The 26061-nt window shown below is 57.8% G+C and overlaps 2 protein-coding genes across 6 annotated transcripts in view; both read right to left on the bottom strand.

Annotated features, from left to right (window-relative positions):
- Positions 1–9412, bottom strand: part of TRAP1 (TNF receptor associated protein 1) — a 49733-nt gene extending 40321 nt beyond the window's left edge. For both annotated transcript variants that reach the window (XM_051836281.3, XM_089321298.1), the window contains exon 1: positions 9294–9412. In XM_051836281.3, coding sequence (XP_051692241.2) covers positions 9294–9381 — 88 coding nt within the window. In that variant the 5' untranslated portion in view covers positions 9382–9412. The remainder of the gene's footprint in view (positions 1–9293) is intronic.
- A 4540-nt stretch (positions 9413–13952) lies between these two features.
- Positions 13953–26061, bottom strand: part of CREBBP (CREB binding lysine acetyltransferase) — a 136484-nt gene continuing 124375 nt past the window's right edge. For all 4 annotated transcript variants that reach the window (XM_089321279.1, XM_051836278.3, XM_089321280.1 and 1 more), the window contains 8 exons: positions 24325–24475; positions 23946–24092; positions 23441–23554; positions 22305–22470; positions 21912–22079; positions 18907–19068; positions 18484–18765; positions 13953–17180 (listed from right to left, as the gene is read on the bottom strand). In XM_089321279.1, coding sequence (XP_089177405.1) covers positions 15051–17180; positions 18484–18765; positions 18907–19068; positions 21912–22079; positions 22305–22470; positions 23441–23554; positions 23946–24092; positions 24325–24475 — 3320 coding nt within the window. In that variant the 3' untranslated portion in view covers positions 13953–15050. The remainder of the gene's footprint in view (positions 17181–18483; positions 18766–18906; positions 19069–21911; positions 22080–22304; positions 22471–23440; positions 23555–23945; positions 24093–24324; positions 24476–26061) is intronic.

Here is a 26061-nt window from a genome sequence, read left to right as displayed (position 1 = left end):
ACCACACTGAGCATCTTGAGTCTTCTCCAAACATTAAAACACCTGTGCATTTGGCATGGCACTGAAGACGCTGTGAGGGGGACCACTGTGGCGTGGCATCCCACGTCAAAGCGCTGGTTCAAGTTCCAGCTGCTCTACTTTTGATTCTGCCCCGTCAGTGCACCTGGGAAGACAGCAGAAGATGGCTCCAGTGCTTGGGCTCCTGCCGCCGCCGTGCCAGACACAGCTGCAGTTCTGGGTTCCTGGCTTCAGCCTGGCCCAGCTCTGGCCGTTGCAGTCATTTTGGGAGTGAACTAGTAGACGGGAAATCTCTCTCTTCCCTGCCCCAGCACCTCGGCTCTACCTTAATAAAACTTTTTACTTCAAAGGCAATGTGATGGGGCCAGTGCTGTGGCACAGCGGTAAAGCTACCACCTGCAGTGCTAGCACCCCATAAGGTTGCTGGTTCGAGACCCAGCTGCTCCACTTCTGATGCAGCTCTCTGCTGTGGCCTGGGAAAGCAGTAGAAGATGGCCCAAGTCCTTGGGCCCCTGCACCCATGTGGGAGACCCGGAAGAAGCTCCTGGCTTCAGATCAGCATGGCTCCAGCTGTTGGGGCCATTGGGGAGTGAACCAATGGATGGAAGACCTCTCTCCCTCTCTCTCTTATTCTGCCTTTCAAATAAAATAATTAAATCTTAAAAAAAAAAAAAAAAAAGGCAAAGTGATTGAGAGGAAGGGATAAAGACAGAGACCTTTATCCACTGGTTAGTTTCCCAAATAGCTGCAACAGCCAGGGCTGGGCAGGCCGTCTGCTGCTGCTTTCCCAGGCCCATTAGCAGGAAGCGGAGTCTGAAGTACCGCAGCCAGGACCCGGCATGGGACCCCACCAACACGAGTGGTAACTTAACTCACTGTGCCATGCCAGCTCCCAATAAATAAATCCAAAAAAAAAAAAAAAAAAAAAAAACCTCACACCTGAAAAAGGACACTGCGAGATATGCCACATCCCACCTCACAGTGCCTAGGTTCAAGTCCTGGCTCCACTTCCGATTCCAGCTTCCTCCTCATGTGTAGCCTGGAGGGCAACAGTGATGGCTTGGATCCAAGCGAGTCTCTGTCACCCACACGGGAGGCCTAGAAGAATTCTGGGCTCCTGGTTCAGCCCAGCTTAAACCCTAGCTGATGCAGGCGTCTGCAGGGTGAAATCAATAGATGGAAGCTGTCTCAGAGTAACGGAAAATTATTTTAGGATTTAAGGAGTGGGCATGGATTGGAGGTTAAGATGCCAGTTAAGGCACCTGCATCCCTTACTGGAAGTCTGGGTTCAAGACCCAGCTCCAGTCCCAATCCCAGCGTCCCGCTACTGTATCCCCGGGGGGCAGCAGTGATGGTTCAAGTAGTCGTGACCCTGCCAACCCTGTAAGAGACCTGGACTGAGTTCTTGTCTCCCAGCTTTGGCCTGCCCTAGTCCAGGTGTCACAAGCGTCTGGGGAGGAAACCAGTGGTGGGAGCACTGTCTCTATTTGCTGCTCCAATTTTTAAAAATAAATTATTTAATAGCAACTCCTGCTGCTCCATTTCTGAACCAGCTACCTGCGAATGTACCTGGGAAAGCAGTGGCAGATGGCCTAAATGCTTGGGCCTCTGCCACCCACATGGTAGACCCAGATGGAGTTGAAGGCTCTTGGCTTCAGCCTGGTCCAGCCCCAGCCGTTGCAGCCACTTAGGGAATAAACCAGCAGATGGAAGACCTTTCTCTCTCTCTCTGTGATTCTTTCAAATAAACCTCCATCAAAAAACAATTTATTTTGAAAGGCAGTATTACAGAAAGAGAGACACAGAGAGGTCATCCACCCCTGGTTCAGTCCCCAAGTGGCCCCAATGGCCAAGGCTGGGCCAGGCAGAAGCCAGGAGCTTCATCTGGGTCTCCCGTGTGGGTGCAGAGGCCCAAGTGCTTGGGCCATCTTCCTCTGCTTTCCCAGGCACATTAGCAGGGAGCTGGATCAGAAGTGGAGCAGCCGGGACTCCAATCAGCACCCACATGGGATGCTACACCATAGCAACATCTTCCACATAAATAAATCTTAAAAAAAAAAACATTAGAGTCAACAAGTACTCTGGGAAGGACTTTCTGAAATACACTCTGGGGTTTCAGTTAATACAGCACAGGCTGTACCCTTACCAGTCTACAGAGAAAAGGCCAAAGACAAGAGAAAAGTGGCAACCCCACCACAGAGAAGACACAAAAGGCTGTGGACGACAGGAGGAGGAGTCTCACAGCACCTACACTGAGGAGGGCAGGAGGAGGAGTCTCACAGCACCCACACTGAGGAGGACAGGAGGAGGAGTCTCACAGCACCCACACTGAGGAGGGCAGGAGGAGGAGTCTCACAGCACCCACACTGAGGAGGGCAGGAGGAGGAGTCTCACAGCACCCACACTGAGGAGGGCACTGCCCTGCCAAGCCAGCCAGCAGGTTCACAGCACTGTGGCTCCAGCATGGTAGGGCTGGGGATCTCAGAGCCACAGTCTGCAAATCACCCAAGGACCCACCAGGACAGAGGTGGCTACAGACACCCATCCTCTGGAACTCTGGGAGTCACATGAACGACTTCCAAATGGGATGTGAAAAAGGCGTGATGCAGAGAGCGCAGAGCATTGGGGTGCGTTTCCTCTCCCTGCCACGGGAAGCAGGCGTGCAGGCGCATGTCCTGGTGGGAGGAGACTGTCTCCATGCCAATGAAAACCTGTGCAAAGCCACCTTCCTTTCCAACTCAATATCTCGCCTTAGGCATCACCAGCTTGCACGGTGACGTCACACTCACGAATGCCGCGCACCACCCACTGGAAGGGCTCACCAGTGGCCCCGCTGTTCCATGAGAATGCCAGCCCACTCCTGCTCCCCTGCCTGCACCCTGAGGGGCTGCTTCACCCCGGGCTCTGCTCCCACACCATCTTCGCCACAGACCCGCCCCAGCATCTCACCCACACTGCCGTCACCAGGGCAGGGATTCCTGTCTTTGGCCCTGGGTATCCCCAGTGCAGTGCTGGGGCACGGCGGCCCACGAAGCTCTTTGTTTCGCGAGTGCTTGGTGCCGTGATGTCCAAAGGCCAGGGACTCGCTCCTCACGTCCTTGTCTTCCCACCAATAAATGTTATAGCAGGTCCTCAACAAAGAATACAGCTAATTTTCTCAGAAGGTGCGGCCTCCTAACACAAACTGCAGGCCAAGGGCAGCAGCTAGTGAGCTAGGAAAGGGATTCGGGGGTAACCTAGAATGGTACAGGCAATGAGAAGTGCCAGAAGGCACAGCCAAGGGTGCACATCCCCAAAACCCTCCCGGCTAAACCCGCACGGCTCTGCAGGTGTTGTACTGGCAAAGCAGCTCAGCACGTGAACGGCTTTTTTTTTTTTTTTTTTTTAAATAAAACACTTTTAACATTTTTTAAAAGATTTATTTATTTTAAAGGCAGAGTTACAGAGAGAGGGAAAGAGAGCTTCCATCCACTGGTTCACTCCCCAAATGGCTGCAATAGACCAGGGCTGGGTCAGGAGCCAAGAGCTTCATCCAGGTCTCCCACGTGGGTGCAGGGTCCCCGGGACTTGGGCCATCTTCTACTGCTTTCCCAGGTGCATTAGCAGGGAGCTGGATCGGAAGTGGAGCAGCCGGGACTGGAATTTGTGCCTGTATCTGACGCTGGCGCTGCAGTGACTTAACCTACACACCACGGCAGCCCCTCAAAAGGCATTTTTCACAGGAGGGCTCATGGACACATCTTTAAAATTCCCTTATATAACATGTAATTCAACCAAAATATACCTAAATTTAAAGCTGGAGTCTGTGAAAGTCAGCATCAGTTCTATTTGAGAGCTTGATTTCTGTAACCTAACGGTACTTCCAAATGGCCGAGAGCAGCACTGACTGCTTTACCAAATGGAAACACCACAGAGGATGACGCGGGAGGCAGCCTCGGCCATTCACGGCGGACACTGCCAGTGATTCTAACAGTTCCAGGCTCACAAGCAAGCAGCTCTTGGCTTTCAGTCACCCCGGCACCTCTGTTCCTGTCTTTACCCACAGCTGAAATCTCTCCATCTTGTTTCTGAACTTCTAGGATTATCTCAGGTAAGATGTTAAAATCGTTATCCAGGGGCCGGCATTGTGGTGAAGTGGATTGGGCCTCCCATATGGACACTAGTTTGTGTCCCGGATGCTCCACTTCCAATCCGACTCCCTGCTGGTGCCCCAGGGAGATCAGCGGAGGATGGCCCAGGTGCTTGGGCCTCTGCCATCCATGTGGAAACCTGGATGGGGTTCCTGCCTCCTGGCTTCAGCCTGGACCAGCACTGGCGATTGTGGCCATTTGGGAGTGAACCAGCAGATGCAAGGTCTCTCTCTACAGGCCGGCGCCGCAGCTCACTAGGCTAATCCTCCACCTAGCGGCGCCGGCACTCCGGGTTCTAGTCCCGGTTGGGGCGCCGGATTCTGTCCAGGTTGCCCCTCTTCCAGGCCAGCTCTCTGCTGTGGCCCGGGTGTGCAGTGGAGGATGGCCCAAGTGCTTGGGCCCTGCACCCCATGGGAGACCAGGAGAAGCACCTGGCTCCTGGCTTCGGATCAGCACGGTGAAGGAAGGAAGACCTTTCTCTCTGTCTCTCTCTCTCACTGTCCACTCTGCCTGTCAAAAATTAAAAAAAAAAATCTCTCCCTCTGACTTAAGATTCATTTATTTTGAAAGTCAGAGTTACACAGAGAGAGAAGGAGAGGCGAGAGAGAGAGAGAAACAGAGAGGTCTTCCATCCACTAGTTCATTCCCTGATTGGCCACAAAGCCTGGAGCTATGCCAATCCAAACCCAGGAGCTTCTTCCGGGTCTCCCACGCGGGTGCAGGGGCCCAAAGACTTGGGCCACCTTCTACTCCTTTCCCAGGCCATAGCAGAGAGCTGGATCGGAAGTGGAGCAGCAGGGACTTGAACCGGCACCCATATGAGAAGCTGACACTGTAGGCGGAGGCCTTACCGGCTACACCACAGTGCCAGCCCCTCTAACTCTGATTTTTAAATATCTATACATAAATTTTTGAATAAATAACGGGATGGTGCTGTGGCACAGCAGGTTGAAGCTCCAGCCTGCAGTGCTGGCATCCCATATGGGCGCCAATTCCAGTCTCAGCTGCTGTTCTTCCAATCCAGCTCTCTGCTATGGCCTGGGAGAGCAGTAGAAGGTGACCCCAGTCCTGGGCCCCTGCACCCACATGGAAGACTCGGAAGAAGCTCCTGGCTCCGGATCGGCGCAGCTCCAGCCATTGCGGCCAACTGGGGAGTGAACCAGCGGATGGAAGACCTCTCTCTGTAATTCTTTCAAATGAATAAAATAAATCTTTAGATAAATAAATGACAGTGGTAAATGCCCCTAAAGTAGACACTTGTTCTCCAAGTCACAGTTTCCAGATCTGAAATTACTGGTGCTTTTGGCAGAGAAAACCAGCCAGACCAGAGACATACCTCCTCAAATTTCTTCCTACTAAATGCTATACAACTGCAGGCAGGTCTCTGGGCTGGGCAAACAGACTCCAGGATGGAGTTCAGCCTAGCAGGGAACATGCCTGCGTCCCGTACCCAAGCACCTGGCTTCACTCCCAGCTCCGCTCCTGACTCCAGCCTCCTGCTAATGCACACCCTGGAGGCAGCGGTGATGGCTCGGCTCACTGGGTCCGCTGCCACACAGAAAGCCTCACCGTCCTGGCTCCCAGCTTCGGCCCCACACACTTGAGGAGCTTTGTGTGTTTTTTAAAGATTTGTTTATTTATTTGAAAGCAGAGTTACACACGGAGAGGAGAGGCAGAGAGAGATAAGTCTTCTGTCCACTGGTTCACTCCTCAATTAGCCCCGACGGCTGGAGCTGCACCAGTCTGAAGCAGGGAGCCAGGAGCCTCTTCCGGGTCTCCCACGCCGGTGCAGGGGCCCAAGGACTTGGGCCATCTTCTGCTTTCCCAGGCCACAGTAGAGAGCTGGATCAGAAGTGGAGCAGCCAGACTTGAACCGGCGCCCACATGGGATGCCGGTACAGCCGGCAGTGGCTTTACCCGCTATGCCACAGTGCCAGCCCTCTTTGTGTGTTTTATTCTTTAAATTAAAAAAAAAAAAAAAAAAAGCCGGCGCCGTGGCTCAATAGGCTAATCCTCCACCTTGCGGCGCCGGCACACCGGGTTCTAGTCCCGGTTGGGGCGCCGGATTCTGTCCCGGTTGCCCCTCTTCCAGGCCAGCTCTCTGCTATGGCCAGGGAGTGCAGTGGAGGATGGCCCAGGTGCTTGGGCCCTGCACCCCATGGGAGACCAGGAAAAGCACCTGGCTCCTGGCTCCTGCCATCGGATCAGCGCGGTGCGCCGGCCGCGGCGGCCATTGGAGGGTGAACCAACGGCAAAGGAAGACCTTTCTTTCTCTCTCTCTCTCTCACTGTCCACTCTGCCTGTCAAAAAAAAAAAAAAAAAAAAAAAAAAAAAAAGGTGGTTTCCTCACGAAAGGCAAGTCTCCCATATAAAGACCACGAGGCTGGCGTTGAAGGGAATCCTGGCCAGCTTCACTTGAAGGTACCAAAACTGCAACGCGGGAACACTCTCGGCAGTGCCGCGTGAGCTGGCATTAGACCCAGTCAGCGTCCCGGGGCCGCCCCTGCGGAACCAGTGTTTCCGGACCTCTCAGGAACGGTCAAGTACCTGCACTGCTTTCTCACCGACCTGACGCCCTCTCCCCAGGCCGAGGGGGGCCACGCGCGGGGGTTCCTCTCATCTGAGGTCTGGGCAGCCACGCAGCTGGCCATTCCTGAGGTCCATGCTAGCCTGCTACATCTTCTCACAGCTCAGGTAGCGCGGGCCTCCAGGTCCTCAGCAAGCCCTAGGGCCCATGGATGCCCCGCGGACGCCAGGCTGAGCCCCAGCAGCGTGGCCAGGTTCCCCTGCCACCTGGGCAGCAAGCCCACCTCTCCACCCTCAGAGAGCGGCCTGGAACGCCCGAAAGTCCCCGACTTCCTGCGAAGGTTGCAGCAGAGGCGCACGGGCTCCAAGGTGACAGCAGGAGGCGGAAGCAAACAAGTCAACAGAAAAAGAACCAGGAGGCTGCGGTGTCCGCGCGGCCCAGGGACGGTCTCTATAGAAGGTGCGACAAGCCGCCCAGTGCCGGAGCCCCACAGCCAGCGCAGCTGCTCGGCCAACCTCACGGGCTGGCACCAGCCGGCTCTCACCTTTACAGAGGCCCAACCAGCACCAGCCAGTCCCACGGCAGAAACCAAGCCCCGTCCACACAGCGCCTGGGATGCGCTCCTGATGGCGTCGGGCCGTCTCCCATCTCCCCCACTTAGCTCAGTTTCCTTGTGCCCATCAAGGCCCTACTGAAGCGCGGGAGCTGTCGCCACAGGGTCCCAGGCGGCCAGACTCCTGAGCTCCCTCATCCCCCACAGACAGCAGTGCGAGGTGAAGGCTCAGAGGTTTCCCGATCTGCAGGCCCTGAGCAGGCCACCCCAGCCGCCTGACCGCGCGGTCACATCCGAGCCCACTCCGGATTCTTCTGGTCCTGTCTGGGGGAAGCCTTATCAATCTACTGGCAAACAGGCTGCTTCTGATTTCATGGATTCCGCTGACAGGGCGTGATGGCGGTCTACATCTTCATGACCAACGTCCACCTTCCAGATGACCACGCTCTGCTCTGCTTCCTCCCCAGGACCACTACTACCGGTACCTCGCACATGTACGGATGAGAGAACTCTCGCCTCCTAACTACCAATCGACTCAGGATTCCTGATAGAGACGTCCTGTGAAAATGACACCAGGTCAGCGAAGCCTGGCGTGTGGGCCCTCACCCTGGGTCTCCAACACGGAGGCTACGTCGGCTCACAGACAGCCCCCCCTCATGTCTACAGGAAAGGCAGTAACCGAGCCCTGGGGCGCCGTGGGGTCCAGCTGTCAGCAAGGCTGCAGCGCCTCTGTCCCATATCCGAGTTCCAGTTCCTGCTAGTCTGGACGGTGGAAGGCGGCGTGTGATGGCTCAAGTACTTGAGTCCCTACAGCTCACGGCTTCCATGCGGCCCGGCGTCATGTGTTGCAGACAGCTGGGGAGTTAACTAGCGGATGAGTGGCACTGTGTGTATGTTAAAGGTTGATTTGAAAGGTGGAGTGAGAGAGGGAGAGATTGTCTACCTGCTCGCTAACTGCCCAGATGGCTGCAACAGCCGGGCCGGGGCCAGGGCCGGGGTCAGGGTCAGGAGCTCCAGCTGGGTGGCCCACACAGCTGGCAGGAGCTCAAGTACTTGAGCAATTATCCACTGCGTCCCAGGCGCATCGGCAGGGCGCGGGATCAGGAGCAGAGCAGCCAGGACTCGAACCAGCACTCGGATGTGAGATGCTGGTGTCGCAGGCGGGGGTTTAACCGGCTGGGCCACAATGCTGGCCTTGCTTCTAAAACCATGGGAGAATCAAAAAAGGCTATACTAAAATTATAAACGCAGAAAACGGTGTCAAAGACGAAATTCAGATACACAAAGACCACTCAACAGTGAAGGCATTCTCACTCTCCCTAGGATCCAAGCTAAACAAGGTATCTGACAGACCAGGGTCTGAACAGATCCCGTAACAATGCTGGAGAAACCACGGAACCGGCCGTCTTGCTCTCGTTAATGGGCCCACGCACCGGGACCACCATCCGGCGGCGGCGGCCAGCGCTTCAGCAAACGTCGACTCAAACCCCTCAGCCAGTGCCCGAACGCCCAGGAGGTGATGACGCCTGCTACCACCACGACTCTGCTGTTAACACAGCGACACGGGAGGCACGCGCAAGCCACGAGGCCCGAGGGGGCCACGCGCGCACCGGGCTCTGCGACCTCGCTTCCGCACGCGGAGCCGCACTCAGCTCATCTCTGCCCCCGGACCGACACCAGCCAGTTCCACGGACGCTCGGCCGGCCCGGCTGACCGGCGAACCAATGAATGGACGAAGGCTCTCGCCCCGCGTGGGGACGGGGAGGCCAACAGCCACGTTCAGGGGACTCACACGACCACCCCCCACGAGCCCCGGGGGCTGCCCTCCGGGGTTCCCCCCCTGACTGAACCCTCCACGGGTCCCAGGCCGGCTCCTGTCAGGTGGCCGGGGGTCGTGTGGGGAGGCGCCCGGGAGAACGCAGCCCCGCGGGGCCGTGGCGGAGCGCGGCGACCCGCACCTGCTCAGCCGCGCGCGAGCCGCCCCGCGGGGCTCCAGTGCCGCCCGCTTGGAGGCTCGGCCCCGGCCACAGCCCGCTGTCCACCTGCGCAGCCCCACCGCCCTCACCTCCGGGGACAGCCGCCAGCCCCGGCGCCCGCAGCGGAGCCCGCACGCAGCGGCCCCACAGCAGCAGAGCCCGAAGCTCCCGCGCCATGGCGTCCTCCGGTCGCGTCGCGCGCAGCCACGAGGGCGGGGCGCGGCGCGGCGGGGCGGGGCCACGAGGGGTGGGCCTTCCTCGGGCGCGGCGCGGTGACGTCACGGCGCTCGCGGGGCTGCCCGGCCCGCTGCCTGCGCGGGCGCTTGGGTGGGGCAGGCCCCGCGCGGGGACAGTCGGGCCTTGGGGCGGGACCTCCGTGACCTTGGGTCACGTCGTCAAGGGCGACGGGTCGTGCTCACGCCGCGGGGGCGAGTGGGCCGAGTGTCTCGACCCTACGCTGCCCAGCTGCGCCTCGCTTTGCGGTCCCCGAAAGGCGGCGGCTGTCAGTACCCACGCGAGGGTGTGGCAGGCGGCGCTCGGGAAGACGCTCCCTGTTTCCCTGCGGGGCACGGCTTGCTGGTGGCTTCGCGTCCCCAAGGCCCTGCCCCCCTCAAGGGCCGTGTGGCGTCCGGCGCCGCGCCTGCGTGACCCTGACGGCCAGCCCGGGGGTGCGGGCTCGCTCGGACCAGGCCGGCGGGGCTCCCCTGCCACGGGAGAGGGCGGATGACGTGACTGCCTTCCTTTTTTTTTTTTCTTTCTATTTTTAAATATTTATTTAGTTATTTGAAAGGCAGGGTTAGAGAGAGAGGCTCCTCCATCCGCTGGGTCACTCCCCAAATGGCCAGGGCTGGGCCAGGCTGAAGCAGGGGCTCCGTCCGGGTCTCCCGAGTGGGTGCAGGGGCCCAAGCACCTGGACCCTAGCCGGGAGCTGATGAGAAGTGGAGCCGTGGGGTTAGGAACCCGTGCCCGCGTGGATCCGGCCCCGACTGCCTTGTGTGTGTGTCGCTGCCGGCATTTGTCGCACAGTAAGGGGACAAAGGACAGCTGTGTGCACCTGTGTGGCCTGAGGCAAGCGAAATGGGCAGGGAATTGAGAAAGGCCGAGCAGGACCACAAAGGGACAGCAGATTCCACGACGGCCGTGCCCACCTGCCCACCCCTTCCCAGGCTCACGGGTTTGAAATTTTTTCTTAAATGATTTTCATTTTATTTGAAACAGAGAAAGACATCTTCCGTCCGTGGCTCACTGCCCAAATGCCTGCCACAGCCAGTGCACACCCTGGCGGGCAGCGGGTGCCGGCTCAAGTGTTTGGGTCCCTGGCACCCCTGTGGGAGACCTGGCTGGAGTCTGGCTCCTGGCTCCCACGTGGCCCAGCCGTGGCTGTGGCAGGCATCTGCAGTCTGTGTGCCTGTCTAAGTCCTGATGCTTGGGTCTTGGTCCTGAGGCCACACGACCCCAAATGCTGCTGAAACCAGAGCTCTCGGGCCTGCCCCAGACCGGCACAGGGAAGATAGCTCTTCTGTGTGCTCGCCTGGGAAGAGGCATGTGCAAGGAACAAGGTCGTGTGCACGTGGCAGCGTGGGAGCAGGGCCTTGGGCGCCCTCGGCACTCAGCTCGCTCTCCTCACAGGCACTAGGGAGGCAGGACCAGGGTCCCCTGCACTGGGAGCTGGGTGCTGTGGCCACTGGGGTTGGCTGGCACCAGGACATCCCCATCTCGCTCTCCAATGGCAAACGTGACACGGCAGCGTGATCTTAAGCCAAGGAACTTGCTTTCAGCCCGCTGCCTATACACAGCGCTTCCAGGTAACTCTCCCACTTTGCCAAGGCGCCCCCAAAGTGCACTGACGGTGGCTGTGTAAGGGGGGTCAGGTTGCCCTGGCTGCCTGACCCCGCGGTTCCTCGGCTCCCAGGCTGGGGCGCGCACACAACTCAGCAGTGCCTGAGCGTTAGTGCTGCTCCTGTCTCCTCCCTTACTCCCCGCAGAGAGCAGGGTAAGGCCAGGACCCCAGTTCGGGCCAGGTCTCAGGCCCGTGTGAGCCTCTGATAATCTGGCCCCTCCAGTCTCTTCTGCTCCCCTTACAAAGACCCTGACACTTCAAGGTGTTTACAGCCACCAGCTGCCTTTGAATTTTTCAGTTTAGTCAACAGTGAAATCCCTGCCAAAGGAGTCCCTGCCCATCTCCACAGAACGGTGCGACTATGTCGAGACCACTTTATGCACAATTTAGACAAACTGCAAAGGCCTCTCTGCCCCTCAGAGCTCACCGGAGGCCTTCCTGTTCGGTCCAGGTGTGGCAAACGGCCTTTAAAATCTTACAGCTGGGGTGCAGTGGGGTAAGCTGGCGCCTGCAGTGCTGGCATCCCATATGGCTGCTCCATTTCCAATCCAGCTCCCTGCTGATGGCCTGGGAAAGCAGCAGAGGACGGCCCAAGTGCTTGGGCCCCTGCACCCAAGTGGGAGACCCATCAAACTCCTGGCTCTGGGGGCCCAGCCCTGGTCGCTGCAGTGGATGGAAGCTCTGTTAAATATTCAATAAATAAATCTTTTTTTTTTTTTTAATCTTACAACTGGGGCCAGTGCCGTGGTGCCGTGGGTTAAGCCACAGACTGTGATGCCAGAATCCCACATGGGCCCCTGCATCCCCGTGGGAGACTCGAATCTGAGTTCCAGGCTCCCAGCCTCAGCCCAGCCCAGCCCCGGCCTGCTGCGGCCATTTGGGGAGTGAACCAGTAAAAGGAAGATCCATCATCTCTCCCTCTCTCGGGAACTCTTTGAAATAAGTCAATCTTTAAAATCTTACAGCTGACACGTTTCCACCCTCCTGCCTTGCGCACGCCATGAAGTCACAATGAACACATACGACACTGTGCCGCGCGGCCCTGGAGGGTGCTGTGCCTTGACGGTCCCCGGTAGGCCCTGCGTGCACCTGCACACCGGTCATGGGTCCGACATCAGGGCTGCGGGGCCATGCCCCCAGCTTCAGTCCTGCATGGACTTCCTAGGCGCACAATGGCTACCGGTACAGTCGTCTCCTTGGCAAAACCCATTTCTGTTTTCTGCATTTTGTTTTTTTTAAATGGTAGCTTATTTTGCTACACAGTGTTAGAAGTACATTTTGGTTCAAATGAATTCTTAGGGTCTATTTTACAGCAATTGCAACAGAAAGTGACGGGTTTTGTTCTGCAGAGCCACCTCACTCCCTCTGTTGCTCAGCATTTTAACACAGCAAAACTCCAAAGACAGCTTTACATACATGCTTGAGACAATCCCAAGTGAGCGTCTATCTCCAGTCTCCCTGGGACAGATCATTAGCCAATGGGAACCACCTTTGAAGCGAAGCAGTTTTACCAGCTTTTTTATTACAAACACCAGCACATTTCAAATTTTTCCTCTTTTGACCACAAATGTAAGACTCTCCCCCTCCTAAGCATACAGCATGAGAAAGAGCGCCCAGGCTCTCCAGCCTGGTCACGACTAGCCTAGCGTCAGTATCCACACCACACCCTTGCTTGCGTCCTTTGACACGTGGATGGCCCGCGACGGTTGCACACGATGCAGACTCCAGAGATGAGGTTGGTCGTAGGAAGCCATCAACTCCAGGACAACCCGAAACAGCTGCCCCTGCTGCCTGCGCATCTGGGAGAGGCCACCTCGGGAGTGTGGGCGTGGGGCTGCTCCCCGGCTCAGGGATTCCCCTTCGGTGGGAAGGGTGGCATAGGAACTGAGCTGCAAGGCCCAGAAGGTGGACAGGACAGCAGGACCGCACTGGAGGGCCACGGCGCTGCCTTCCCTTCGCGGGGGTGGGGTGCACACGGGGACTGGTCAGGGCTGGCTGTTAGCTGGTGACTTTACTCTTACCTGGCCTCATCTACATTATTAAAACTCAAGTTTCAAAACTGTGTAACTAAAACTAGATTGCACCTTAGTTTCCTCAGGCTGATTCTCAAGTTAGGTATTCAAGTATTTTTGAAAATCTGTGACCAGAATGGCCAAATGGAGGTTACCTGCGCCGTGATTTCTCAACACCACAGCACCTCCCCGCCCCACTCAGGCCAGCCTTTGGCTGGAGGACAAGGGACAGAGCAGACAGTCCTCCCGAGTGTGTGTTGGAGGTGGGGGGGCAGAAGCAGAGGCTCGGCCCACGTCTGCTGCCAGCTGTCCCCCCCAAAGCACGGACCTGTCCAGTGCTGAGTGAACTCAGGTCACTGGACCCCTCCGGGAGCGTGCGTGTGCAGGGACATCTTCCAAGCAGGGCTGGGAGCCAGTGCTCAGGACCCTGCCCCTCGGCAGCCGCAGGACAGCGCAGGGGCCCTCAGTCCTGGTGGCACGTGGGACAGTCTGCCTGGCACCATCCTCACTGCTGAGTGCAGTTTCAGGGGGAGACAGGAACCACCCCAGGTCCCCGGGGCACCCTTGGCATCCGTAACAGGCGCTGTGGCTAGAAAGGCAGGAAGCCCTTGCACGGGGGCAGCTGGCTAAGAAGGGAGGGGAGACGGGGACGAGAGCTGGAAGCACAGTGCTGTTCACAGCCGCGGCGCAGGGCTGCGGGGCGCCGTCCCCAGGCGGCCGCTCAGACCGGGCGGGCTTCCCCACCACCCACCCCCACCCCCAGACTGCAGGCTCCGCCTCTCCACTCCGAGTGAACGATCAGAACCATGTCTTACAAAGAACAGACTCCAAAAATATATATAAATAAATAAAACCTTCAACATTCTTACAGGGATCTTAAAAGAACAGAATACATGTTAAAAACTTCAGTAATTTATATCAATTTTAAGCGATACTTTATATACAATGGGGAAAAAACACATGCATAGTCCAAATACAACGTTGAAAACAGCATTTTCATAACAAAAAAGCCCCGAACACTAAGTGTTAATACCATGTACATGAATTCAAGAAGGACCACCCTTTTTGTCTGTTGCACACAGTTTATTTAACAATATGATATAAGAAATGAGTTGGTTCTTTACCATTCTATACAGTGATTGAATCTTCTCGAGTTTTCTTATTTATAGTAATTATAGCGCTTGCATGATTTACACTAGAATTGCTTTTCCTCATTTCAAGTTTCACATAGAAGAAAGAAAAGAATGCTTCTTCTCTATTAACATCAGCATGGTCTAAGAGAGTGATCATCCCTATTTTTTGTCTAAAACCAGTTTTATCAGAGAAACAAAGCAACAATTTCTACATCTGCAAGACAAGAGTTTGGCTTAAGCCAGCACGTATAGATAGATGTGTGTGTGGGTGTGTGTACGTGTGTGCACACCGGAGTCAGTTCCTATTGTCCAGGGGTAATACTTGGAGACGCCCACAGAGTTCACTATAGAAAAAAAATCTTCCCGCAACATCAGAAAGTTACCGGGATACATTATAAGCTTGCATTATTTCAGGAATCAGTTTCTGAATATTATTTTTCTTCTCACTTTTAAACATAAATGTTTAAAGTCTTGAAAATACAAATAAAAAATATGAATATAATGAGCTTGTTTTTCCCGTTAAAAAAAGGCATGAATCACCAGCAATGACAAAAAGAATCCAAACCAACCCCCCTCCCCCAAAAACAAAAAGGAAAAAAACAACAACAAAAATAAAACAAAAACAAAAAAATAAAACCAAAGAGAGAGAAAGAGAGAGAGAGAGAGAGAGACCAGATATTTAAATCAACTGGTTTTTAACAAAAAAATATATTCTTTGTATTGTTTCTTTAAACATCAATCCACCCTTCCATGGCTTGGAAGCAGCAGTTCCGTCTAGGAATAAAAAGGCCCTAGACGCCTGGATTTTCAGTACAAAAGTCCAGGGGCACGAACGGGAGCAAACGCAATGCTCTCATAATGCTACAAACCCTCCACAAATTTTTCTAGCGTATCCCCTGTGGTGTCACCGACCAGGGACAGTTCGCTGGACAGTGTGCTCCTACTGGGGGTGTTCAGCTGGGGGAGCATTGCACTCTGTTCAGGGTTCCCCAAGTGTCCCTGATCTATGGAGCTGGCCATGGTGACTGCGAGTCCGGGATGGGGGGAACCAGTCTGGGGCGAGACGTGGTGTGGCGAAGGCTGGGGCTGTATCCGCGGTGACGGGCTGGAATGTGGAGGCTGGGACTGGGGCCGCGGAGACTGCACAGGGGCTGGAGACCGCACCTGGTTGCTGAGGGACGTGGCGATCTGCTGGCCGGGGAGGTGGGAGGCCTGCGGCTGTCCTGAGAGCAGGTGTTGCTGGGGGCTCATGGGGTTCGGCTGGCCTGGGGACCCCATCTGCTGCTTCATCTGCTGCTGCTGCAGAATCCGCTGCTGCAAAGCCTGCTGGATGCTGGGGGTGCCGTCCGCCCCCAGCCCCGGCTGTCCCATCTGGCCGAGCTGTCCCATCTGAGCGGCCATCTGGCCCATGGAGCTGCCCTGGATGGGGAGGTGCGGCTGCATGCGCTGCTGCTGCATGGCGGGGGCGTAGCCGCCAGGTCCCTGCGGCTGCTGGAACTGGCCGTGCCCAGCCATGCCCCCGGCCACGCCCCCGGCCACGCCCCCGCCGCCCTGCTGCTGCTGCTGCTGCTGCTGCTGCTGCTGCTGCAGTAGCTGCCGCCTCAGCATCTCCCGGTACTGAGGATTCATGCTCGCCACGCTGGGGCTGTGTCCTGGGTTCATGATGTTCAAGGCCTGGCCCGGGGCGTTCAGGCCTCCCATTGCCTGCTGCTGGGGGGGCACCCCAGGCCGAGGCACGCCCGCTTGCATGGCGTTCAGGTTTTGCAGGCCGGGCTGCTGGTGCATGCCGGGCTGGGCCTGCAGGCCGGGCTGGGGCTGCAGGCCGGGCTGGTTGGCCACATACTTGGCTGTGCGCTGTTTGATGAAAGCTGCCATTAGCTGCGGGTTGGACTTGAGGATGTTCAGCACCTGCTGCTGCTGCTGCGGGGAGCTGGGTGATTTCAGGGTCCGCAGGAGGTCTTGCAGGGCGCTGGGCGAGATGCTCCTGGGTGGCGGGACGCTGGGCATCCTGGGCCCAGCCACGGCTGCCTGGGCCTGCATGGACATCACAGGCCTGGGCATGCCTGGCATTGGCTGCTGCGGGGGGAGGGGCGCCTGCTGCCACTGTCCAGGCGGCATGCCGGGCATGCCAGGCCCGCTGACCTGGCTGGGCCGTGGCACATTCAGGCCCACAGGGGCCATCTGGCTCCCGGGGGTCCCCAGGCCCGTGCGCCCGGGGGGCATGCCGCTGTTGATGTTCACACGGTAGAGGTGCTGCTGCTGCTGGGCCTCTCGCTCAATCTGCCGGGCAGCCTCCACCGCCGCGGGTGGGGGCTGGGCAGGGGGCGGGGCAGCCGGCACCTGGTTGGTGGGCTTCCCTGCGGACACAGTCGTGGGGGGCTGAGTCCGGGCCACACTGGGGAAGCCGGCTGGTGACATGCTCACGGGTGAAGGCTGGGGCTGGGCAGGGGGCTGCGGCGTCTGGGGCGTGCCGGGCTGCTGCGTGGGGGTCCCGGGCGGAGCTGAGGTAGGAGAAGGCAAACTCTGCTGAGGCACGTTGCGGGTGTTCATGGTGGCCATCCGCCGGCGCATGAGCTGGGCCTGCTGCAGCCGGTGCTGGATCTGCTGCTGGCGAAGCTTGTGTTTGATGTTGAGGCAGAAGGGCACGGGGCACTTGTTCTCCTGGCAGTGCTTGGCGTGGTAGCAGCACAGGGCGATGAGCTGCTTGCACACCGGGCAGCCGCCGTTGGTCTTCCGCTTGCAGCCCTTGGTGTGCTGCACCACCCGCTTCATCTTCTGGCAGGACGGCAGCGAGCAGTTGGCGTTGCGGCACTGGCAGGCGTGCACCAGGGACTGGATGCAGCGCTGGATGCTCAGGCGCCGCGACTCCTGGGGGCTCTTGGACTGCGGCTCGCCCTGGCTGCTGCCCTCGTCGTCCAGGCCCAGCCCCCACTTCACCATCTTGTGCGTGTGGCTCTTCGTGTTGTAGCAGTTGATGCACAGGTCATAGTCCTGCAAGCAAAGAGAGTGGTCAGCAAGGCCGCCCCCTCGGGCTGGGGGCGTGCACGCTCACACACAGGACCGTCTGCCCGAGGACCCAGGCAGGGACGCTGGCTCCCCTCCCTCCTCTCTCTCCCGCAATCGCATCAGGACTCTGCCACACCCAGACCACGAAGGCCAACAGTGTGAGGGCGAGAGGTGCCACCCAAGGGCCAGCAGATACCATGGGCATCTCCCCAGGGGAAGGCACCACACAGGCTTTCCCAAGAAGCAAGTCCTGGGGACAGAGCTGCCTACAGCTGGAAAGCAGGAGGCAGACACACGTCCCCCACATCGGAGCCCTGCGCCCAGGCCGACTAATGGTGAGCCCCGGAAGAACACGACAGTCCCAGCAGTGAGGGCTCAGGAGTGGGGGCAGTGCTGCAGCCAAGCACGGAGAGTGGCCACCGGCGACGTCAGCATCCCGTGTCGGCCCGGGTCTGATGATCTCTGCTTGCTCAGGTGCCTGGGGAAGTAGCAGCAGATTGCCCAAGCATCCCTGCCCCCAACATGAGACCTGGATTCCTGGGTCCTGGCTGCACCTGGAGCAGCCCCGGCTGCTGCAACATTTGAGGGGTGAACCAGCGGATGGAAGATGTCCCCTCTCAGGTCTGCCTTTCAAGTAGGTGAACAAATCTTACAAAAAAACACCCAAAAAGGAGGACAAAGAGCCTGCAGGAGGCTGGGGGAAAGAAGGCAGGCAGCGGAGGGGAGCAGAGAGGTCTGGGACATGCATGGCGACCGCCTGTGGCAGAGCGCAGAGCAAGCAGCCCTGGTCGGCGGTGACTACGGACTGTCCTGGGAGGAAGGAGGGGTCAAGGGCAGGCCCGACGACTTGCCCTGTGGAAGAGGCGAAGGGTCACACTGTGCCCAACAACCCACCCGCGGGCGACTCCACATCAAGGCCCAAACCTGCAGAGGAAGGCCTGTGAGACGTGTACGGGGCCCATTAGGAACAGTGAGGGGCCGGGACAACAAAGGGTCGAGGGCATCCGAAATCCTCAGCTAGACCAGCCCCGGAGCACGCGGGAGCAGGAGCAGGTGTCTGTGCCTGTCTGCCCTGAGCCTCCCTCCGGCTCTCCAGGCAGGCTTCCTCAGCACTGCACGGTCTGCGCCCGACACAGAAACACCAGGGAGAAAGCAACAAAGCCTTCGGCCTCGTGCTCCTCTCCTCACCCTGAGCCAGCACCAATGCCACTGCACAGAGATGCCAAGGCCACATCCAAACCCACGACAGCCCTGCCAGATCCTGGCCCTGGCTGCCGGGCAGACCCACCTCGCACACCGTGCAGTGCCAGCGTGTCTCCACGTGGTGCTTGCACTCGTTACAGGTGTAGACAAAGCGGTCCTGGCCCTGGGTGTGCAGCTCCACCAGCATGCACAGCGTGGACCACTTGGAGCGGCGCAGTGAGGAGAACTCCCAGTGCTTGTCCCTGGCCAGCGTGAGGAAGGCGTCGCGCCCGTCCATGAGGTCACAGCTGAGCAGCGGGTCTGGGTCGACGATGGGGGGCAGGGTGTTGATAACAGGCCCTGCGTGCAGGTGGATCACAAAGAAGACCTGGGGAGAGGAGCAGCATTAGCCCCGGAGAGCGCACAGCCCACCCGCCACCGGCACACCATGGCGCGGCATCACCAAACCCACAAGCTCCGGCTGCCAAGCACACGTGTCCCGTGCCACCCCCTGTGCTGGCAGCTCTACCTCCTTATGCTTCTCCATGGTGGCATACAGCTTCTGGGACAGGTCGTTGGACACGCTGGGCACGCTGGGTTTCTTCTTGTTGGCACGGCTGATGCTGCTCTTATTCTTGTTGGTTTTCTTGTTGTTCTTCTTCTTGGCGTTCTTGCTGTCGCCCTGACTGCCCTGCAACACACGCAGAGCCGTCACGTCAGGCCGCCCAGCCTCGCAGGGGCCTGCAGCCGACCCCACCAGCACACGGGCCCTGAACACGCAGCGTCCTTAGGAAGAGAGAGGAGAGAGCGGCAAGGACGGAAGCGGAGCCTGGCCTGCCCCTGCAGACCCAGCACACCAGCTCAGAAACCTGAGGAGCGAGGGCCCGTGGAAGCCGTTTCCCATGATGCCTCACTATTCTACTGGACACTCGGAGTTCCGTGTCACATCTCACAGGCACGACATCTTGTTCTTTGCCTTGAGAAGGGCTCCAAACACCCACGGTGTTTTTTTGTGAGACGCACATGAAAGATACTAGTGGCCCTAGGGACGCAGGACTGCCTCCCGGACCCGGCTACCCCCTGCCAGGCCTGCTTGGACTGCAGTTGGTGGCTGCAGGTAAATGAGAGGGTCGTGCTTCTCAGTTCAGTGTTCCTGTCCTGCAGACAACTTTACACCTCACGACGGGAAAGGCAGGCGGCCCTGGTGCTGACAGCGTGGTTTTTAGCAGGAGAATGCAGACCCACAAGAGACACTGCGGGTGCCAAGATGTGCTGAAGGGGCATGACAAAGTTATGTGGCTTCGCTGGCACCCTGGGACAGAAAAGGTTTACTGGGGAAATCTGAATAAAGTCTGAACTTCAGTTAAATGCAACAGATGCACCCCACTAATGGGAGGTGCGCCGGTTTTGCTGGAATTCTCTGTTCAATTTTTCTAAAAGCCTTAAATCTCTCAAACACAAAGTCTATTTTCAAAAGATATTATTCAACGTGTTCACTGCTTAACATTTAGGGAGAGTATGGCTGGGGGCCCAGCATTGTGACACAGTGGGTAAAGTAGCCACCTGTGAGGCCAGCCAGCATCTCACATGGGTGCTGTCTTGAATCCCGGCTGCTCCACTTTGAATCTAGCTACCTGCTAATGCAACCAGGAAGGCATGAGAAGATGGCCCAACTATGTAGGCCCCTGCCACCCATATGGGAAACCTGGATGAAGCTTCTGGCTCTTGGCTTTGGTCTGGCTCAGGCTTGGGGCCCTTGCAAACATCTGGGGAGTGAACCAATGGAGAGACTGATCTCAGTGTCTCTCCCTCTCTGTGTAACTCTTTCAAAATAAATAATCAACCAGTGGATAGAAGATCACTTTGTGTCGTTCCCTCTCTGTAATTCTTTAAAAATAAATAATCTTAAAAAAAGTAGGGGCCAGCATTATGGTGCACTGGGTTAAGCTGCCACCTGCGACACCAGCATCCTGTATGGGCTCAAGACTGTGTCCTGGCTGCTCCACTCTCAATCCAGCTCCCTACTAATGGACCTAGGAAAAGCAGCGCAAGATGGCCCAAGTGCTTGGTGTCCCTGCCACCCATATGGAAGACCCAGATGAAGCTCCTGGCTTTGGCCTGGCCTGGCCTGGCCTTGGCTGTTGCAGCCATTTGGAAAGTGAACCAATGGATGGAAGATCTCCCTTTTGTTCTCTCCCTTTCAAATAAATTTTTTACCATAAAAAAAAAAATCGGCTAAATAATAATAAAATTTTTGCCCTTCAGAGCAATCACATTTCATTTTTCTCTTCACCTATGCACTCAGTCTCTTGTGCAGGTAATTCTTCACCAGACTGGGAGCACAAGCAGCCAGCTACATCTCGTTCCCACTGGTGACGCCACGGCAGGCGTCCGCTGCTGCTGTGCCTTGGAAGTGTGGCTGCTTACGGCGGGGCAGCACTGCGGCCCCAGTGTGGGCTGGAATGGAGGCGAACGCCCGCAAGCCCTGGGCGTGGCCATGGTGGTATGTCCTCACCACAGCACCTGGGAGCTGCCCACACGATGGTGAGTCCATCCCCAAACCTCAGAGTTCTGGCCCCCGCCCCCACCAAGTCCTGGGCCACCAGTGGCCAAGGCTGGCTCCAGCATGAGCCCCTCATCCACCTGGACGCTGTGGACGGCCCAGCCTCACCCCGTCAGAGGTAGGTCTGCCCGCCCTCAGAGGCGCCCAAGGGCTCTGTGCACTGGTTGAGATCACTCGAGGCCCAGAGCTGGGCCACCCTCAGAGATGACCTTCAGGGCTCACAAGGCACTGGCCTCTGGGTCAGCCACTGACACCTGTCCTCACTCTGCACATCCTCCTGACTTACTCCATGGAGGAAGCAAACGGCTCAAGTGTTAAACCACCAAATGCCAGCCAGTATCAGCCAGGCTCTGGAGCGTGGCTGGATGACAGGAGTCAGGAACCACTGGGGACATGAGCTCACACCACATCCTGGTCTGCTAGACGGAGAAGTGCTGCCTCAGGGTCACAGCACACGATGGCAGCGGCCTCAGACACCACTGCCTGCTGACTCCTCTAGCCTGCCCAGGGCCTGAGTCCTCGTGCCTCTTCCTGGCCATCCACAAGGGGCAGTGGGCAGCAGCAACACCGCTCGGCTGCTCAGGCCCCCCACCCCATCTCCTGGGCCTGCTACCCTCACAGTTCCCCACACCACAGCTGCCCAGCCGCCACATGCGTCGTGGTCCTGCCCGGCATCGTCCCCGGCAGGCTAAGGCCCAGGGCCTCCCTGCTCTCCCCGGTTCTCCACAGCCGCCTCTCAGCCCCGCCCCACCCTCACTGCAGGGCAGGAAGGGCCCTCAATGACCTCGGCAAGCATGGACTGCACAAGCAGCAGGCAGGAGCTGCAGCGAAGCAGCCGCTCGCGGAGGGCCTTCCTCACGAAGCAGCGTGGCTCCTGCCGGCACTGCACTCCACAGGCTCGGCCCCTTCCCCGCTCGGGGCCGCAGGCAGTGACCAGCCCCAGCGCCCCCGCTGGGCCCGGAGGTCCCTACCTCGGTGGTCTCGCTGGCGGCAGTGCTCTCCTCTTTCTTCCTCTCCTCCTCCTCCTGCTCCAGCTCCTTGATGCTCTCTTCCAACACGTTGGGCCAGAAATCACCTTCAAAATAGGGCAGTTCCTTGGCACTGGTGAGCCTGTCTTCGGTTGCTTGTTTGAGAATGTCCTGAGAGGGAAGAACACCGCCGTGAGGGGCCCACAGGCCGCTCTGGGTCTGGGCACGCGCACTGCTGCAAGTGGCGTGGGGGCCAGCGGCACAAGGGCGCCACTCTCAGAGGCTGCTCCACGTTCACCTTACGCCTCGACTTCTCCCTCCTCGGAAGTGGACCCCGCCGTACAGTGAGTGAGGGTGAGAGGCGGCGGCAGCACACGCGTCACTGGGCACCGGTACCTTGTAGTCGTGAATGATGCGCTCGGCGAACGCCTTGTCCAGCATCTTCTTGTACCACTCCTGCAGGCGTTTTGGCTTCGGGATTTTTTGGTCAGGGGGGTGGCAATGGAAGATGTAGTCGTCTCCTTCACTTGGGGGACAGGCCCAGATGTGCCCTGTCACATACCTGCCAGACACACGCCCAAGTCAGATCAGCGTCAGCAAATGGCCCTGCCTTCAAGGAGCTACAGCGGAGCAGCAGGGACCAACACTTGGATACATATTACACACAAGGAAGAAAACACAGAAATTTTCATAATGCTTGTGGTAGAGCCTGACAGAGACTCAGGTTCCGAGCCAGTGTGCTGAGGCGGGTATGGCTGAATCTTTACTACCTGCAAACTCAAAAGCTACAACTTCTCTCTCCCCCTGGGCGTGTGCCAGGCAGGGCCAGAAACACAGCGCAAAGCTGCAGCCTTGTCACAGAGCCCCCAGGCAGAGGGAAGGCGGCGCAGGGAGGCGCTGGGCCCCGCCTGCCTCCTCCTGCACGCTGCCAAGGCAGCTCGGCCCAGCATCTCTCTAAGGGGTTCACGTCACAACCGTCGCATTCTTTAAGACCCTTTCATCAAGTCCCTCTAACCTTTTCAAGTCTGCGAAAACAATGCGGTAGATCTAGAGCATACAAGCAAAGCCAACGAAGTCAGACCACAGACCACACACTAAGGATCCCACTTACACAGAAAAGACAAAGGCACAGAGACGGGAAGTGGATGAGGGGTTGGGGCAGAGGCGAGAGAGACCAATGGCACAGCGTGTGGAATCCGCACGGCCATGGAAACGCTCCAACACCAACGTGTGCTGATGGCTCCACCACGTGGCAACGCCTCCGAACACCCGCTGAGGCACACACCTGTGACAGGCGAGTTCTGGGTGTGGAGTTACGCCCCAGTGAAGTGCAGGAGAAGGAAAAGCAGGCAAAGGCAGAGGAAGAGCACGCGCCCTGGGAACACCTGGCCCCACACTCGCTCCCGACCTGACCTCGGGGTGCGAGAAACAACACAGCCAACATAAACCGTGCAATTATGACTTCACAACACACACACACCGAGAAATGCAGAGAGCTCTGACTAGCTCTGAACAGTTTAGTCCAAACTTACCCCAATTTCTTCACATATTCTAGATATCCAATAAGGATCTCGTGGTAAACGGCTGTCCGGAGGCAACGGGGCCGGAAGAAGTGAATACTGTCCAGGTAGGATATGTACACACGCCTGCGGGAGTGGGGTGGGTCCATTTTTAACTCAAGGTACCCCTCAAACTGGAAACCAAACAGCAGTATCCAAGAAATCTGCAGAAACAGGCTCTGCCGAAGCCGCCGGCAGCGCCCCTGCCCACTGCCATTCTTGCCTCAGCAGGAGGGAACTCCCGGCAGAGGCGCCTCTCATGAGTGCGGACACCTGCTTAGGTGAGACGGAGGCGGCGGGGAGGCCAGGGCCCCGGACCGGGGACACGCACACTCGCCACAGTCGTCTAGTCCCTTCATTTTCCATGAGTTCTCAGGTAAACAAAACTAAGCTTGGCTAACGGCGGCTTAACCTAACTTCCCAGAACCAAAGCACACAGTTCCCCTAAGACACTTACTAAGGGAAGAGCTGGGATTACCTTGTGTTTGGAGGCGGGCAATCGGAGCCATATTCTTGGACATGCATTCCAAAGAAGCACACATCCACTCCATCAATTTCCTCAAAAGCAAAGAGCGCTTTGGTTCGATATGGGAAGGACTCGGACATCTCCCCAGAGTCCACAAACCTGGAAGAAAAGCCAGCGCTTAACGTCCTGCTTCCACAGCCTCTGCTCCGCACCTGCCTCACGTCTTGGGGCAACACGGCCGTGCCTCCCCGCAAGCCGCAACCATGTCTTCCCAGCCTCACGCAGGCACGGCACCCCCGCACGGGCCCGCATTCTGGGAGACGTGCTGGGCTGCCAGGAGGGCCCTGCACGCGCGGGCCCTGGCTGCGGCCGGAGAGCACAGCACACACACCGAGACTTCATCCCAGGCTTGACTTCCACGGTCTTGTCCGAGCTGGCCACCACTCTGACGAAAACCTCCCCGGCTTCAGGGTGGTTTTGGCGCCGCAGGAATTTGTTCACTCGGTCTTCCAGGTGGTTTCCCAGGCGTGTGGTCTGCAGTCCTAGGAAGTCCGAAGGAGCAGGTGAGAGGCTTAGGCAAAGGCCAGTGAGACCACAGCACCACCTTTCTCCTGGCACAGTCTTACATCTGTCTTACTGGAGACCTTATTTATCTGCTTATTTGAAAGGCAGAGTGACAGAGCAGGGGAGACAGAGAGACACCGTCTATCCGCCGGCTCCCTCCTCAAGCATCTGTAACATCCAGCCTGAGGACAGACCAGAGCTGGGACCCAGAGACCCGAGCTGCTGTCCACTGCCTTCCCGGGCCAACGGGCAGAAAGCGGCTCGGACCGGCATGCTGACGTGGGCTGCGGGTGTCCCCAGAGGAGGCTTCACTCGCTGTGAAACAACTCCCGTCCCACGGCCGACGTTGTAAAGGAGCGAAGCTCTCCAAACACAGGAGGGGTCCTGTCTTCCTCAGGTGGACTCAGGGAGCTCAGGCACTCGACAGCCAGAAAACCAACAACACTCCCAGACATTTCCATCTTTTTCTAATAGTGAGGGGCAGAAGAACTAGAGGTAGAGGTAGCCCTAGGTCTGGCAGGAGCTGTGGGGTGGAAGCCAGGCCCAAGGAGGGGCCGGGCTGTGTCCTTCTACCCCAGGCCCCAGGCCCTTCCCGCCACCAGCACCCCGCAGCAGGACACCTAGAGCAATCAGACTGGCTGGTGCTTCCCCAGAGGATGGGCACTACACCCTCAGGGAAGGCGGGTTTCTGGTGAGTGACCAGCTCTGCAGACTAGAACATTCCAGGAACCACCCACAAAGCATCAGCCGAAGATGGCCTGCTGCTTCAGGGACTCTCCAGTCATGTGGAGGACAGGAACTGCACAGGCATGTGAGTCTGGCCCTATGCCCACCGTCTCCAAGCGAGTGTGCACCCTGACAGGGTGGCCGTTCTTAGGCCGCTCCCCCTCACGAGGCCAGCCCCCAAGGAAGAAACAAGGGTCAACACTCGGTGTGGCACAGAGCACGCCTCACAGATGCCTGCAAAGGAAAGTGGCACAAGGCTCACCGGGACGCCGGTCTTCTTCATCGACTCTCTAGTATTTCCCAATCAGAGACATTTAAACAACGACCTGGCATTTCACAAGACTCCTTACTGGGGTGAACCTGGGGGGCCGGCGCTGTGGAGTAGTGGGCTGAGCCTGGGCCTGCAGCACTGGCGTCCCACAATGGGCATGGGCTCATGTCCTGGCTGCGCCCTTCTGATCCAGCTCCCTGCTGATGCACCGGGAAAGCAGCCTACGTGCTGGGCCCCTGCACCCGATGGGAGACCCAGAAGAGGCTCCTGGCTCCCGGCTTCAGATCAGCGCAGCTCCGGCCGTTGCGGCCAACTGGAGAGTGAACCATTGGATGGAAGACCTCTCTCTCTCTGTGTAACTCTTTCAAATAAATATATAAATTCTGGTTAACAGCAGAGTTTGAACTTGCGTTAAGCCCTGCTCTGGGGCAGCAAGCACAGCACGGTGTGGACGCCCACGTTCTGCACTGGGCTCCAGTTCCTGACTGCAGCTTCCTGTTTGTGCAGACCCTCCAAGGGGTCTTCCCCTTCTTGCAACCAAGACAGAAAGATCTGGATGAAAATCCT

Source organism: Oryctolagus cuniculus, chromosome 19 (genome assembly GCF_051225735.1).
Source record: "Oryctolagus cuniculus isolate XC-2025 breed Fujian yellow rabbit chromosome 19, ASM5122573v1, whole genome shotgun sequence".
Classification (NCBI taxonomy): domain Eukaryota; kingdom Metazoa; phylum Chordata; class Mammalia; order Lagomorpha; family Leporidae; genus Oryctolagus; species Oryctolagus cuniculus.
This window is presented reverse-complemented; position numbering and strand designations above follow the sequence as displayed.